This window comes from Rattus norvegicus, chromosome 2 (genome assembly GCF_036323735.1).
Source record: "Rattus norvegicus strain BN/NHsdMcwi chromosome 2, GRCr8, whole genome shotgun sequence".
In the NCBI taxonomy this organism is placed as follows: domain Eukaryota; kingdom Metazoa; phylum Chordata; class Mammalia; order Rodentia; family Muridae; genus Rattus; species Rattus norvegicus.
The window spans coordinates 222,774,211-222,788,714 of record NC_086020.1 but is presented as its reverse complement, the minus strand read 5'-3'; the positions used below and the strand labels follow the sequence as shown (position 1 = coordinate 222,788,714).

General features: G+C 44.3%; 1 protein-coding gene across 2 annotated transcripts in view; it reads right to left on the bottom strand.

Moving 5' to 3' along the window:
• Nucleotides 1-239: 239 nt before the first annotated feature.
• The window catches only part of Papss1 (3'-phosphoadenosine 5'-phosphosulfate synthase 1), a 142,373-nt gene continuing 128,108 nt past the window's right edge, over nucleotides 240-14,504 (bottom strand). The window contains exons 11-12 of one of the 2 annotated variants that reach the window (NM_001395059.1): nucleotides 11,848-12,077; nucleotides 240-948 (exon numbers count right to left, since the gene is read on the bottom strand). In NM_001395059.1, the coding sequence (NP_001381988.1) occupies nucleotides 810-948; nucleotides 11,848-12,077 (369 nt within the window). In that variant the 3' untranslated portion in view covers nucleotides 240-809. The remainder of the gene's footprint in view (nucleotides 949-11,847; nucleotides 12,078-14,504) is intronic. The other variant, XM_063281662.1, reaches the window with a different exon arrangement.

Below are 14,504 nucleotides of genomic sequence, written 5' to 3'. Positions count from 1 at the left end.
TGGCTACAACTTTCAAAACAGTGACACTCCATTACCATCCCTATCTCGGGGTTTAAATTTTTTTTAATTTAAACTTGTAATCATGGAGCACAGGTTCTTGCTACACAGAACTTCAGCAAACACCACGGCATTAGGAGCTGGGTACCAGACCTAGGAGTTAAAGATGCTTTAACCTCTGCTGGGAATTTTTCACATTTTTGAAAAGTTTTCACAATGAAGGGTTATAACCATACAAAACATAAATAAGCCAAAAATTAATTTTATTGAATCAAGGCATTCATTCAGCACTTAACACAGATTGCAAGAATACCTCAGCATGTAGGGGTACAGGGAGAGAGGGAACGGTTTACATTTATGATGTAAAATAAAAAAACCTAATCGCTACAGATAGTTTGTAAAATTTGTAAAACTCCTCGAACAAGGTCTAGCCAACTTTACTGTTTAGTGATTTTCCCCCTTTCTTAAAGGACGAGAAGCTAGATGATGTGTGTATTACTGGTTATAACTAATAAATCAGCTTGGAAAATCCTAAGACAGAAGCATAAATACAATATAAAAAGGCGAGATTTTTAAAATCGTATTATAAGAATATTAACAATAAGTGGAAAAGATACATTAGAACCAGAGCGGTGTTACACTAGTTCAAAACAGAACTCAAAGGCAAAACAAAGCTGATGCACATGGAGGGAAACGGCCTGATTTCAGGAAGTGTGTCCAGACAGACACCCACAGAGAAGTGCTGTCAGTGACTGCGTGGTCCCCTGTGTTGCTCAGCCCTGCATCCCTGGCAGAGTGCCTGGCTCAGGAAGTTAGGCTTTCTCTAAGGACTTGTAGTACTCCACCAGCACAGTCCACGCCTTGGGGGCCATGAAGCCCTCTGGAGGTTTCTGGCCTTCACGTGCCAGTTTGCGCATCCTGGTTCCTGAAATAAATTCGAAGTCTTCGTGGCTGAAAGAGAAAAAGGCCAGTCAGTCACTTTGCTATTTTACAAAGTTACAGTAGAATTTAAGGGGAATGTGTTCCTTCAGTTTATGTCAGGTTGCTGGACCTGTGAGAAAAAGCATCACTCATGTCTAAAGCATCACTTGTGTCTGTCACGGAGCTAAACCACAGCACAATTCTTCAGTTTTAGAGCCAGGAAAACAAACAAACAAAAACTGAAGTTATCATTGAGATCCATTAGTGTTTTAGAAAAATTATAAAAAGTAACACAGCAGGATTCTACGTCCTCTGCACCACACCCTCCCAACAGGGACGTCCCGCCCTGTGCGACAGGGTATTTATTACAGAAAGGTAATGGCCTCAAAGGAGCAGCCATGACTCTCAGGCCGCCCTGGCTGTCCTTCTCTCTTTTCTTTGAGCGACTATTCAGCTCCAGGTAATCACCCGCTCGGGTTCAGGGAACGGCCACTGCAAGGTCAACCCTCCGGTAACCTCTGCTTTCCCTTTCCTGGTCATGCCCTGTCTGTCTCGCCTGCCTCACCCCCAGACCCTGGGAAGTGCTAAGTTAGAATTAACATTTCTTTTAAGATTTATGTATTTAATGTATACGTGTGAGTACCTGAGTATATCTACATGCACCACATACAGGCTGTGCCTGCAGAAGCCCAGCAACACTGATTGCCCTAGAATCGGAGCTACAGGTGAGCGTGGCTGCTGGGAAACAAACTCAGGTCCTCTGGAAGAGCAGCTCTTAACCACTGAGCCATCTCTCCAGTCCTGGATTCATTTACTATTTATCCTTAAGAAACACAAAGTTCAATCTGCCCAGTGCAGATGTAACACTTTAGAAAGCTCTAATCTGAAAGTCTGAATGCCTCTGGGACACAGTGCAACACACACAGTAACAAACAACACTGTCCCTTAGAGGAGGTACCAAAGGGAAAAGAGGCATCCTGGTCTGTTAAACATACAAAAACACGTGAAAGCCTTCAGACCATAAGCACGGAGCATCTACAGTTACAGCACATGCTGCTTACCCATAATTCACCTGCTTCCTTCAAACATGGAAGGAACTTAGAAAGCTGATGAGACCCAGAAAGAGTTCCCGGTCTCTTCCATTACCACCTCCTAAATAATCTAGTGTCTGCCTGATTAGATTATTACCATAGGCATCGAATAAAATATTTAAGATGAATTAACAGTTATAAGTTAAATCATTAGAATATTACACATTATGGACAGTATTTCTATAGACTGAAGGTTTGTGTCCCCCAAGTTCACACTCAAGGCCTGGTTCCCAAAAATACAGTAGCAGAGGGTGGGTCTTTTGGGAGATGATAAGATTTAAATGAGGTCATGAGAGCAAAAACCCATGGCCAGACTAACCCATTTCTCAACAGAGAGACTCAGGATCCCCCGTGGCCTTTAAAGACACAGTTGGCTTTGTACAAATGGCTGCCTGCAAACAGCTCATTGCCCTCAGACCCCAATCTTCCGCTCTTTGATCCATGAGAAATAACCGCCACTTAAGCCACTCGGACTCGGGTAATTTGTTATAGTGGCCCAAATTCAGACAGATACTAGAATTCTATCAAAATACAGAGAAAGAAAGGAGGCAATTTCTGTGAAATACTGCAGGTCCTTTATGCTGTGCTCACCCTGCCTCCTACCTGGTTTTCAACCATCATCAATACTATCAAAATCAAATATCATACAAACTTATCAGTAGTAAGAAGGTTGCCAGTGACAAAATTAACCATCTCTCCATAGATAAAAGTATCATCCTATACTCTGGAGGCTGAAGCTAGAGGATTGCTACAGGTTCAAGGCCAGCCATAGCTACAAAAGGAAACAAGTTCAAAGAAATGGATACATAATAATTAGTTATCATGTTTCCAAGTAAGTAAAACTTATTGTTAAAATTCCTAAAGTTATTTTTGAACCATTTCAAGTACTGTAACCTTAAATTAACCAGAAGCCTCAGTTACCACAACATCTCCCCTGAGAAGCTATTCCCTACAGCACTCTGCCCTCACAGTGGTCACATCAGCCATTGCCCACCCACCCTCCCCATCCCTTCACCACAGATAAGAGCCAGAAAGAGGCTCTCAGGACAGTGCCAGGGACACAGGACACAGATAGTAAATGTTTACTGACTAGAGAGGAAATACTTTATTATCTTTCCACTGGAGGAGCTCAGTAAATCCTGGGCAAATATGAAGCCATGGAAAGGCAGTGTGCATGCCCAGAAGTCTGGGTAGATCAACACAGAGCTCTTGTTGCCCTAAGGTTTACAAATGTTTGGGTTTATTTGAGCTATTTCCCCGTTTCCTTTTCATCTAAATCTGGATTATTTACATTCAGGACCCTTCACAATGATTTCTTCATAACCCCTCAGATCTCACTTCCTTCAGACTTTGCTTGCCTCCTCTGTGGAGGGACCTGGCAGGCCATCTGCCTAGCCTCAGCTACTTGGTCTTTCCCACACGCAAGGGCTCTAAGTCGGCCCTTTACTGGAAATAGTCTCCACACAAGAAAAATGAACCTTCTTGGTGATCACACTGTACACGTGCCTCCTGCTGTTCTGATGTGTGTGTTCAATGCCCAGACTGTTCATGGGGGCGGGGGGCCTTGGCCAGCAATCTTACCATTAGCCTCTAAGCACCAACGCTACCTGGCAGGACTACACATCCCCTTACCACAACTGTCTTTTCCTACGACCAACTGACCCTTGGTCTATGTCTACTTCTTCATATTGCTAGATCACTGAGATAATCCAGCTCACAGAGTGACCCCGAGAGATCCACTCTCCTCTGGAGCATGTCTGGGTTTGGGCCTGGGGCATAGAGAATGGGAACATAAGTGTTCTGACCCACTTAAGCAATGCCGGAAAACTGGTGTTGACACGTCACAGTTCCATTTCTAACCATTGCCAGAGGGCACTGCCTCCCTCAACTCGTCATGCCTGGGTGCTCTTCCACTTCTCCAGCACTACTACACAGATAGAAGGCACGCACACACGTGCACATGCATGTACACACACACACTTACACACACACACACACACACACACACACACACACAGGACCTGATACTTTAAGACCTCTCCCCTTCTTAGGTAGAAGACTTCCCAAATGACTATAGAAAATGAGGATGTCCTTGTGAAATGGGAGCATTAGCTAATGCTGCCTGAAAAAATAAAAAAAAAGCATTTAGTCGCTTAAATGTGGGGTTCATCTCCCAGTTCTTTGTGTTCGATGTCTTAAAAGAAAATAAACTAGGGGGCTAGAGAGATGGCTCAGTGGTTAAGAGTACTGACTGCCCTTGCAGAGAACCCAGATTCAATTCTTAGCACCTACATATAGGCTCACAACCAAACCAAACTGTGAATCCTCAGCTGCAGGGAACCTCACACCCTCTTCTGGTCTCTGTGGGTAACAGGCACGTGGGGGACCAATTAAAGTCCTTTCCTCCTTCTAGAATGCTAAAGTGTCCAAAATCCAGACTTGCCTGCATTCCTTCTGAAATTGCGTTTCTAAGCCAAGGAGCCTGGGCACCCCTTCCTGAATCCACTTCACACCATCTGCCCTGCAGGCCACAGGCATCTCTTCAACTCTCGAGATGGGCGTCTCTGCTTCCAGTGCTGGCTCTCCACCCTGGCTACAGACAGCACGCTGACCTGGCCTCATCCCAGCCTGTCTATCTCTGTTATGTAAGGATTTTGCTGTTTATTAGAGGCCAGGTTCAGGGACTTGACAATCAGAGTTCCACAACAGGGTGGTTTTATAGAAATAATTCTGTAAAATAGAACCTGGGAAATGCCTAGGATGATCTAAAGTTAGCTCCAACACCAATAAGCTAACCCTCCACGGCAACCGGAGACAGAAACTCCAAGTACGCTTGCCTTTTCCCCTCTCAAAGTCACTGGATTACAGACACAACGCTAGCTCTTAAAAACAAAGGGGAAGGGTTGGGACATCAGGGAGGGTAGAGTGAGCTAGCCGCCTACAAGGGACCATCAACACACTAACCACATGTGGCCAGCAGCTTGAAGGGCTCCAAGGCACGATGACTTCTGGCCACTTGCTGACGGCTGTAAATCTTCACGACCATCTGCTGTCCTTCAGTCCACATCTGCAGCCTTCAGAGCTACAAGGATGAGCTCTTCACTCAGATAAGAGTAGGGTCAGCACACGCCTTCACATACAGCCTTGGAAGACTCACATTGGAATCATCACCATTTTAAGGATACAAATTAGTTAGCTGATCAGCAATTCGGGAGAGCCAAAGAAGCTCTCTCCCTTGACAGAAATAAAACTAATGGTGGTGACTTGTAAGTGGATCTAATTATTTTTATTCTAATTAATGTTTCATCCAACTTGAAAGCAGGTCATTTATAAACACATCAAAACAGTAAAAATTCTTAAGGCTATGATTTAAAATGATCTTTTCAAAACCAGATAAACCTCTATGGCTTTCTTTCAGAGACTAAACCACACTGGACAACATCATTTATGACAATTTTATTTTTTTTCTTATTATTTTCTAACCAAAAAGACTAAATGAAATACACACAAAGCTTAATCAGGGGACTGAGAAGGCAGCTGCGTGAGTAAAGGGCTTACCACACATGTGTGAAGACCTCACTTTGAATTCCTAGACCCCATGCCAACCGCAGTAGACACATCTGTGACTCCAGAGTTCCAGTGCTAAGATGGGGTAAAGACAGGACACTCCCTGGAAGCTCCTGAGCTGGCAACGCAGTGCCAAACAGAACAACAAACCCTGTCTCAAACAAGGCTGAAAGGCAAGGACAGTGTGATGCCTGGGGTTGTCCTGTGACTTCTCCATGTGCACTAGTCAGTGTGAACACCTGCGGCCATACCCACGCTAGTGCCACAGACACAGATGCACACACGTGGAGTTCTTTTAAGTTTAATTATTTTAAATCTAATTTTTTGGGGGGGGAGGAGGGGTTGAGACAAGGTCTCGCAATGTAGCCCTGGCTCTCCTAGAGCTATATAGACCAGACTGGTCCCAAACTCAAAGATATCACATGCCTCTGCCTCCTGAGTGCTAGGATCAAAGGCCTGCGCCACCAGGCTCCACTTGAATCTAAATTTATTAACATATGTTTTCCACTTAGAGCCTCACTCTTTTTAATTGGCTTTATTTATTTATTTTTATTTATTTATTATTTTATAGCGCTGTGGACTGTAGTCAGGGTGCTCGTCGTGCCAGCCAAGCGCTGTTACTGAGCTATAGTCCAGCCAGCACCTGATCATACAATCTTTAACAGAATTCCTCCCGGGCAGTCGACCCAAAACTGCTGAGAAGCGCAGGACTTCCCAAGTACTGGGGGCTAACCCAAGTCTAACCTTATCTCCACCCCAGCTCCTTAGCTCCCGTGAGCTGCTAGGAGGTGGGCCTTGGCTATATTTACAGATTAGTTTTTTTGTTTGTTTTTTCTTTTTAAACTTTTAGTCTGCTCTGTCACACAATTTTTAGTCAACAGAATAGGACCCTAGCTACATCTACCTCTGAGAAGAGACGGAATTTTTTTTTAACTACTTAGAATTTGGATATGTTATGAGAGTAATGTTTATTCTGAGCATCGTAATTTATGTCAAGAATGGAAGCAGAACTTCGCACTAGAGTGGAAGGCAGAATTCAGAGATGGTCCTGCTGACCGCTGCCCCATGATGGCACTATCACAGTATGCTACAGCACACCAGAAGAATACCACAAAGGTCGGGCTGGAGACATGGCTCAGCGGTTAAGAGCACTGACTGCTCTTCTAGTGGCCTTGAGTTCAAATCCCAACAACACATGGTGGCTCACAACCATCGGTAATGAGATCTGATGTCCCCTTCTGGTGTGTCTGAAGACAGTTACAGTGTACTCGTATATAATTAATAAATAAATAAATAAATAAATAAATAAATAAATAAATAAATCTTTAAAAAAAGAATACCACAAAGGGAATGCTGGTAATACAATACAAATTGCTGATCAGTTGACCATAAAACTACTCAGGTAAATGTAATTATGTAAGAGTTTCCTAGCTAGAAGCAAAAGAAGGTGGGGGCGGGGGTCAGGGAGTGAGAGCTCTAAGGCATTAGAGAGATTTGTGTGGAATGGAGAAGCTACAGGAAAGTGCTGACAGGATCTTCTAGGAGCAGGTGCAATTGTCAGCCAATGGCTAGCAGACAGGGATTCCAATCCTACATCTTCAAGGAAATGAGTCACCAGGGAGGGGACTCCAGGGACAGAAGCACACACGAGCACGGCCTGGCAGGAGGACAGGAGGACAGACAGCCTGGTCTTCCGACCTTACCAGCTACACAGAAATTACTATTTTAGCAATACAAAACTGACAATTAGCAACAGAGCAACACTGACATACAGGTTTAAGAGTCATAGCTCAGAAACCATCAGACTAGGTGGGCTTGCCACTCAAAGTACACAAAGGAAAGAAATCTAAGGACACCTTGAAGGATGGGTACACCCATCATTTCCAAAACCACATTGGTTTCCATCTAGGTGCAAAGGGGGAGTCTTCTAAATGGTAAGGGGAGCTTCTAGATGGTAGGGGGCGTCTCCTAGATGGTAAGAGAGGCACGTTAGGTGGCCGAGTGCTCTCTCTCTCTAGCAGGCCGTCAGGTAAAGTATACTCTATCATTACAAACAGGAATACAACCTGTTAAGGAACAATGATGCCAGCCTGGGAACATTTGCCCTTCAATCCCTTCACTTACTTAGCTCCATGGACACCTTTTACTCATGTATGCTCCTTCTACAGAGTGTGCTATTTCTATAATCTAAATAATTTTGCACTTGTCTACCAGAATACAAACACTTACCCTTTAAAAGAGAAAAGAAAAAGAAAATAAGACCAAAAAAACTGATACCCTAACAGTTGATGGTATCTATAGTGGGACTGAAATCCTGTTACTTGAAGTCCCCGAGTCATTTCTAAAGCTAACACAGTTTTCTTGACTTCCTAAACACAAACAGATGACTTTTATCATAATTCCTATCAGTAATTATCTTGCATGAACTCTTCAGGACACTTCCCTCCCTAAGCCGTGTCTTACACTACTATTCAATCAAACCTAGATCTGCAAAATCATTAATTACATAAAAGCTGGCATTGAATAGCATCCATTAATCAAACACGGACAAGCTCATAATTAATAACTGTTTTCTCGCCACATCAAAGACGACCGCCTTCTCACAAAATTTTAATCACTTTCCAACATATTCCCCTCAGTTTAATTATATTTGAACACAAACAGAGAAAAAAATTAAAACTAAGGCATTTTTCAAGCTTCCCAAGTTAACGTATTAAGATCTGGTAACTAGAAAAAAAAAATTCCAAGGAAATGAGCCACTTCTGCAGCTAGCATAGAATTCATCTCTGGAAAATCTTATGAGAACTGATGTAATTATTTAGCTTTTAAATGATTAAACGAGAAACTTAAAGCAGTACTACCCAGATTCAGTCAAACATCAAAGTTATCAGGGGCCTTAGCAGTACATTAATCAACTGCACACAGATGGGACGGAGGGGTCCTGTGTGTGATTAAAGCGGTGGCCACGCAGAGGGACCACAGGGGCCAAACACGTCAGCCCTTGAGCTGGAAAAAGAACTGATGTGTTTTGATTTCCCTTGGTTTTCTTCATGGAGGGGGAGAGGGGAGACAGACAGACAGACATGTGTGGCTGCAGAGGCCATAGGTCAGACCTCGTTCCTCAGGAACCATCTTGCTTACAGAGATGAGGACTCCTGCTGGCCTGGGATGACTGTGCCAGGGTTTTTTCTTATTGTGATTTTTCATTATGTATGTGTGTGTGTGTGTGTGTGTGTGTGTGTGTGTGCTTGGTGTGCAGATGCCTACAGATGTTGGAGGTGTCAGATCTCCCCTGAAGGTGAAATTACAGGTGGTTACAAAGCCACCAGCGTGGGTGCTAAGAACCAAAGTTGAGTTCCCTGCAAGAGCAGTGCCTGCTGCTAAATCCTGAGCATCCATGCAGCCCCACCCCACCGGCTTTCCACCTGAGTGCCGGGATGGAACTCCACTCTTCGTGTTCGCATGGCAAGCGCCTCTACCCATGAACTACCTCCCCAGGCCCTTGCTCAGTTTTCTTAATGCCACGCATGGAAACTATCCTAAGTTAAACCACTGACAGAATGGCTCTGCTTCTCTCTCCTTGCTCGCCCTTGTCACTACATAACTCACCAAGCGAAGCTCACCACGATTCTCAGAAAATGAAGTTCTAGACAAACAGCACAGGAAGAAAAAGCAAAAAGCACTTGCCTCTGGCACCATGTGGCTTACAGGTCTGCAGGAAGGCCTTGCTCTTTCAGGAGCTTGAGGGGGGCTTCAAAAAGGCTGCTGAGTCAGGTCTCCCACAGACAAGCAAGGCTCTCTGATGGTGCTTTACATAAACTGAACCACAAAAGGGCAGGGCCGTGCCCAAACTGCTTTCACTTTCCTCTGTCATTTCTACTTAAATTTCCATCGCCTTTTGAGATTATATAATTTACCATTATTGATAATATCCTCTTTAATAGTCTTCTTTTAAAAGACCCGATCCTGTCTTCTTGGAACTGCACTTTTGCAATGGTACAGTTCTGCATACATACATATAAATGTCCATGTATGTACATATGCAGACACACATACATCTTTAAGGTTAAAAATTAAGACCACGTGGTTAAGAACACAATCTTGTGCCAAGAATAATACCACGCTGTCAACCGCAAATTCTTCTGAGGTCTCAGAGTATGGCAGACTCTGCATCACATTTGAGGTCTTCAGCAAACACAGGCAAGCACTGACCCTGTCCTTACTTCTGCAATGCAGGCCACTGGTAGCCATTACAAGTCTGTCTATCCTTCCTTGTGTCTCTAGTGAAAACCTTTAGCCCACATGCTCCCGGGCATCCTTGAATTTCAGCGACAGCTCATCCCTCAAGGAAGGGGCACTGTCTCTAGAACCGATGTGGCAGCACACACGATCTTCCCATCCCCAGTGGCCATGACAGCGTTAACCCAAGTCATTGATGAACCCAAAGAAAATAGTGTGGCATCCCTTTAACCTGTTTTTTAATTACACTCATTTCTGTGTGTGTCTGTGTGTGGGTGCACACATGCCATGGCACACATGTGGAGGTCACAGAACAACTTACTCTCTTTCCATTCTCTCTTTCCATTACATGGGTCCCAAGGATTGAACTCAGATCTGCAGACTTGGCAGCAAGCACCTTTACCTGTTGAGCCACTTCGCCAGCCCACTTTCTAATTATTTTTAATGCTAACTCTTTTACTTTATTTACTACTTACTTATGTTTAATTTTTGAGGCAGGGTTTCATGTGGCCCAGGCTCGTCTCCAATTCTCTATTTAGTAAGGATGACCCTGAACCACTTAGCTTCCTGTCTCTACTTTCCAAGCGCTGGGATTAGAAGTGTGTGCTTATCTGCCTTTTAGAGTGTTGTTCTAATTTTCACAAGATCTCTTTTTCCTTTCCTCTGGGGCAAAATGGGTCCCACTAAATGAGGCTATTGGGTCAGCGTCCACACTATTCCTGAACATGAAGCTATGTAAAGACCCATGGAAGGGCTGCTAATGCTCAGAATGGATGTGACTCAGCCACTGTCAACCTTCAGACCGTGCTGTCAGTGCAGCCAAAACTGATAGACATAAATTAAAACTGATTAATTCTACGAGAATTATCGGCTTTACTTGTTGGCTATGCATTGTAACTTATACTAAACAGGTAAACTAAGAGTCAACCGACAAAACCCACATGTGTACATCACATACAAACATCGGCTGATGTGTGTGCCTTTAATCCCAGCACTCGGGAGGTAGAGGCAGACAGATCCTGAGTTCAGGCCTGCCTGATCTACACAGCGAGTACCTGGCCAGTGGGGCTATTTAGTGGGCCCCTGTCTTGAGTAAATACCTTGATGTTGAGATCATGTAGTAGAGCTATAGAAAGGTGTAGGAAGAAGCACTTTGTCCCCTGCCCCCATTCCACCTGACCAAGTAACCCAGGAACTACAGGGAAATAGACATAGAATTCAGGTCATGTGGCTAAGACAGGACCAGACCCTGTAACTTAGCTTCACACTTTAAGCTAACATAGACACCATCCACGGACAGGAATGATTACAGTTCTACCCATCCAAAAGAAATAGATACATACTTAATATTATCATGTATGTATGTATACATGTACATACATATGTATGAATGTACATTTTGGCCAAAATCAAAACTGAACCAAGGCCCTATGTGTGCTTAGAAATTATCACTGAACTATATCCCAGCCCTTATACTTTTTATTCTAAGACAGGATCCCCCTGCCTTTCCTAGGCTATTCTTAAACTTGTGATCCTACTGCCTCACCTTCTGATAAGCTGGGACTGCCAGCCTCCGAGACAAGGCCTGGCACTCCAGTCATGTAATCTGAAAGTTGCTAGCAATCACACAAGCATATAAATAGGAACATACCCCTAAGGAACACACAACAAAATCCCCAGAGCACCAACTCTGAAGTTAGATTTACTGAAACTAGATCCAGTGTGCAGGTCAGTATGTATGTGGGGGCTGGCGAGGGGCTGCTTGCTTGACCTGGACCTCGCTATGTATAACAGGCTGGCCTCAAATTTCGTGTACCTGCCTCTGCCTCCCAAATGCTTAGAACCACATCCATCTCAGCGTTTACTTCCACTTCTAACTCTAGCCAATGAGGGTGAGCTTCTCTGATTTCACGTTTCCTGAGATGGCTCTAACAAAGCCCCCCTCAGAAGTTATAAAGACCAGGCGATGTGCTGAACCCTAGAAACAGCTTGGGCGGCACAGCTTCTGTGCTGAGGGAAGGCTCAAACTTACTGATCCGAGTCATAGTAGTCCATCCGCTTCTTCTTCTTGTTGTAAGCTGCGACTCGGAAGGGAACGATTTCCAAGGTGATCAGGCCGGGGGCCATCGTCAGCACTTTGGCACCGTGGGTTGGCTCATAGAGGTCCTTCCCTGTCTCCGGATGAGGCATGCCAGCAGGGTCTCGTCCAACAATATAAAAATTGGCCCCTGCCACCATCCGAGCCCTGCAGTGCCACTGGACCTGGAATGGACGTCCGCATATTAAATGACTATGCTTTGATGACCGTGTTGAGAAACCACAGATGATACCGCATGTGTGCCTGTGTCAGCTGTCCCACTGAGCGCCACATCTGTCTCGTGCCACCCTAACAGCAGGAAGTCCCAATGTACTTACCGCACCTTCTTCAGGAGCTAGAATTAAAATCAGGCCCCAAGCCAAAATCATAACTGGGCATGAATATGAAGCTATTCACAGAGCTCAACCTCCAATCTGCAAGGCTACAAACCAGGATGGAGGTTGAGCCCTGGACAGACATAAGGACGTAGGGGCCATTTGAAGGAGTCAGAGGGCAGGTTCAGGTCCCAGTAGGTACTGTACTGGCTGCCGGATACTGGTGTAAAATATGACCTAATTAGGGAAACAGGCAGGAATCCACACAGCAGTGTGTCCCTGTTTACATGTTCCTGCACACTTACATAGAATTTGTTTCTAACACAGAGTCATTTAACAAGTGGAGAATAACTTTCCTGACAGACAGACGTCCCACCTACGACAATGCATTACACTCCCCTCCCCAAGGAGAAAACCTACATGTGGATCCTCGTTACAGCTTCATCTGAGAATACATATTCTCAAATCCATCTTTTTTTTTTTTTTCTTGACACTTTCATGTAACAGATCTTAGAAAGCAAAACTATTCTTCAGGAGAGAAATGTAGTATTTAATGACAAGAGAAAAACTGACTTTCAATTTGCCAACTACTTGCTCATATAGATAAAAATTATGTATTCACACCATTTTAAGCCTTAGAAAGTAAACTCTCCCCGTCACGGCTCCCACTCCATTCCTAGGATGGAATTTCAGAACCAAGCCATTAACTTTTTATAGACTAGAAAACGAGGAACATCCTGTTGATAACCTCGCAGCCTTAGCAGCTGTTCATTGTTCTGAAGCGCATCTGTGCTAAGGAAACAAATCTGGGACCAATGCCTTCTAAACAACCCAGCAGCGATTAAAGGAGAATCGCTGTTTGTATTTTATTATGACAATTTGGCAAATATGTGTTGTTGGCAGCCTTGTTCCTGATGTCACTGGAAAAACTAGAAAAATGAGGGTTTTTTAAAATTATCATTATTATTAAAGAAAAGTCTTCATTGAGGGCTGGAACAAGCAACACATGAGTGAGGCGCTACGGGGAAAGGCGTGACAGAGCCAGGCATGGCCGCACTCTTCTAATCCTAGCACTTGGGAGGCTGGGGAAAGATGACTGTACAGCCTGGGCTACACAATGAGTTACAGAGTAGCCTGGGCTACACAGCAAGACCCTACCTCAAAAAGAAAGGGGGAGAAGACAGCAAGGATGGGTAGTTCATAAGCCACTTAAATCATGCCAGGCCATAAACACTGAAACACTTAACCACTTAAAATATTAAAACAACTGCTGTGACTTCTAGTTTATTGATCAAAGGCTGAGAAGTTCATACAAGTGCTGACTATGCACCATAGACCCAAACTTCTTTACCCCCTCCCCCCACCGTCAGGGGAGGGCTGCTTTGAGACCCAAGCAGTAGTGTGCTCTTGTTCATGAGCATGAAGCCCAAGGGGCAGGGCAGTAGTCATGAAGGCCATGGAGTCAGGTAGGCATCAGCTCTGTGTCTTACTGGACTTAAAGCTGGCCTAACCCTGGCTGGCTGCCCTTGAGCCTGCTGGTCTTGGTCTTCTTCAGTGTCCAGATGTATAGAAAAAAAAATCTGCCTACTGCATACTCCAAGCAACTTCTATCCATGCAAGGAGGCATCTGTGTATCCTTGCCCACAGTAGGTCTGCTAACCCCACTTTCTCCTCATTCCTACGCTTCTTCTCAGTAATCTGTCCACTGACCTGCACTGTGCTCCCCATCCACAAATCCTAGAGTTACACAATGCACGCAGAGCGTCAGTTCAGCATGCGACTCATATGCAGACACTCAAAGATGTTATTTCCACTTTCTTTATATTATTAGCATTCTATAGTTAGACACCAAGGACATCCCATGTCAGGCCAAGGACTGTGTTCTGACATGAAGCCTATGAATGGCAAATCATCCGGGGCTCTCTGCCATATTTACATAAATTTATGAAGCACCCTTAAGAGATACAAACAGCGCTTTTAAGTGGAGTCAGGATAGAGATGGTGAGAGCCTACAGCAAAATAATTATTCTCTTCCAGCCAGCCAATAATACATACTTTTTCATACTGGTATCAAATATGGTAGTGATACATGACACTGAGACATATCCGACAGTGATTTACAGTCACCCTATTTACTCCTTATAAAACCAGTAACAAAACACAGAAGTGCCAGGCGGGGTGGCACACACCTTTAATCCTAGCACCGTGGAGGCAAAGATAGGCAGATCTCTGGGTTCAAGACCAACCTGGATGCTATAGCAACACAGGGAGTCCCAA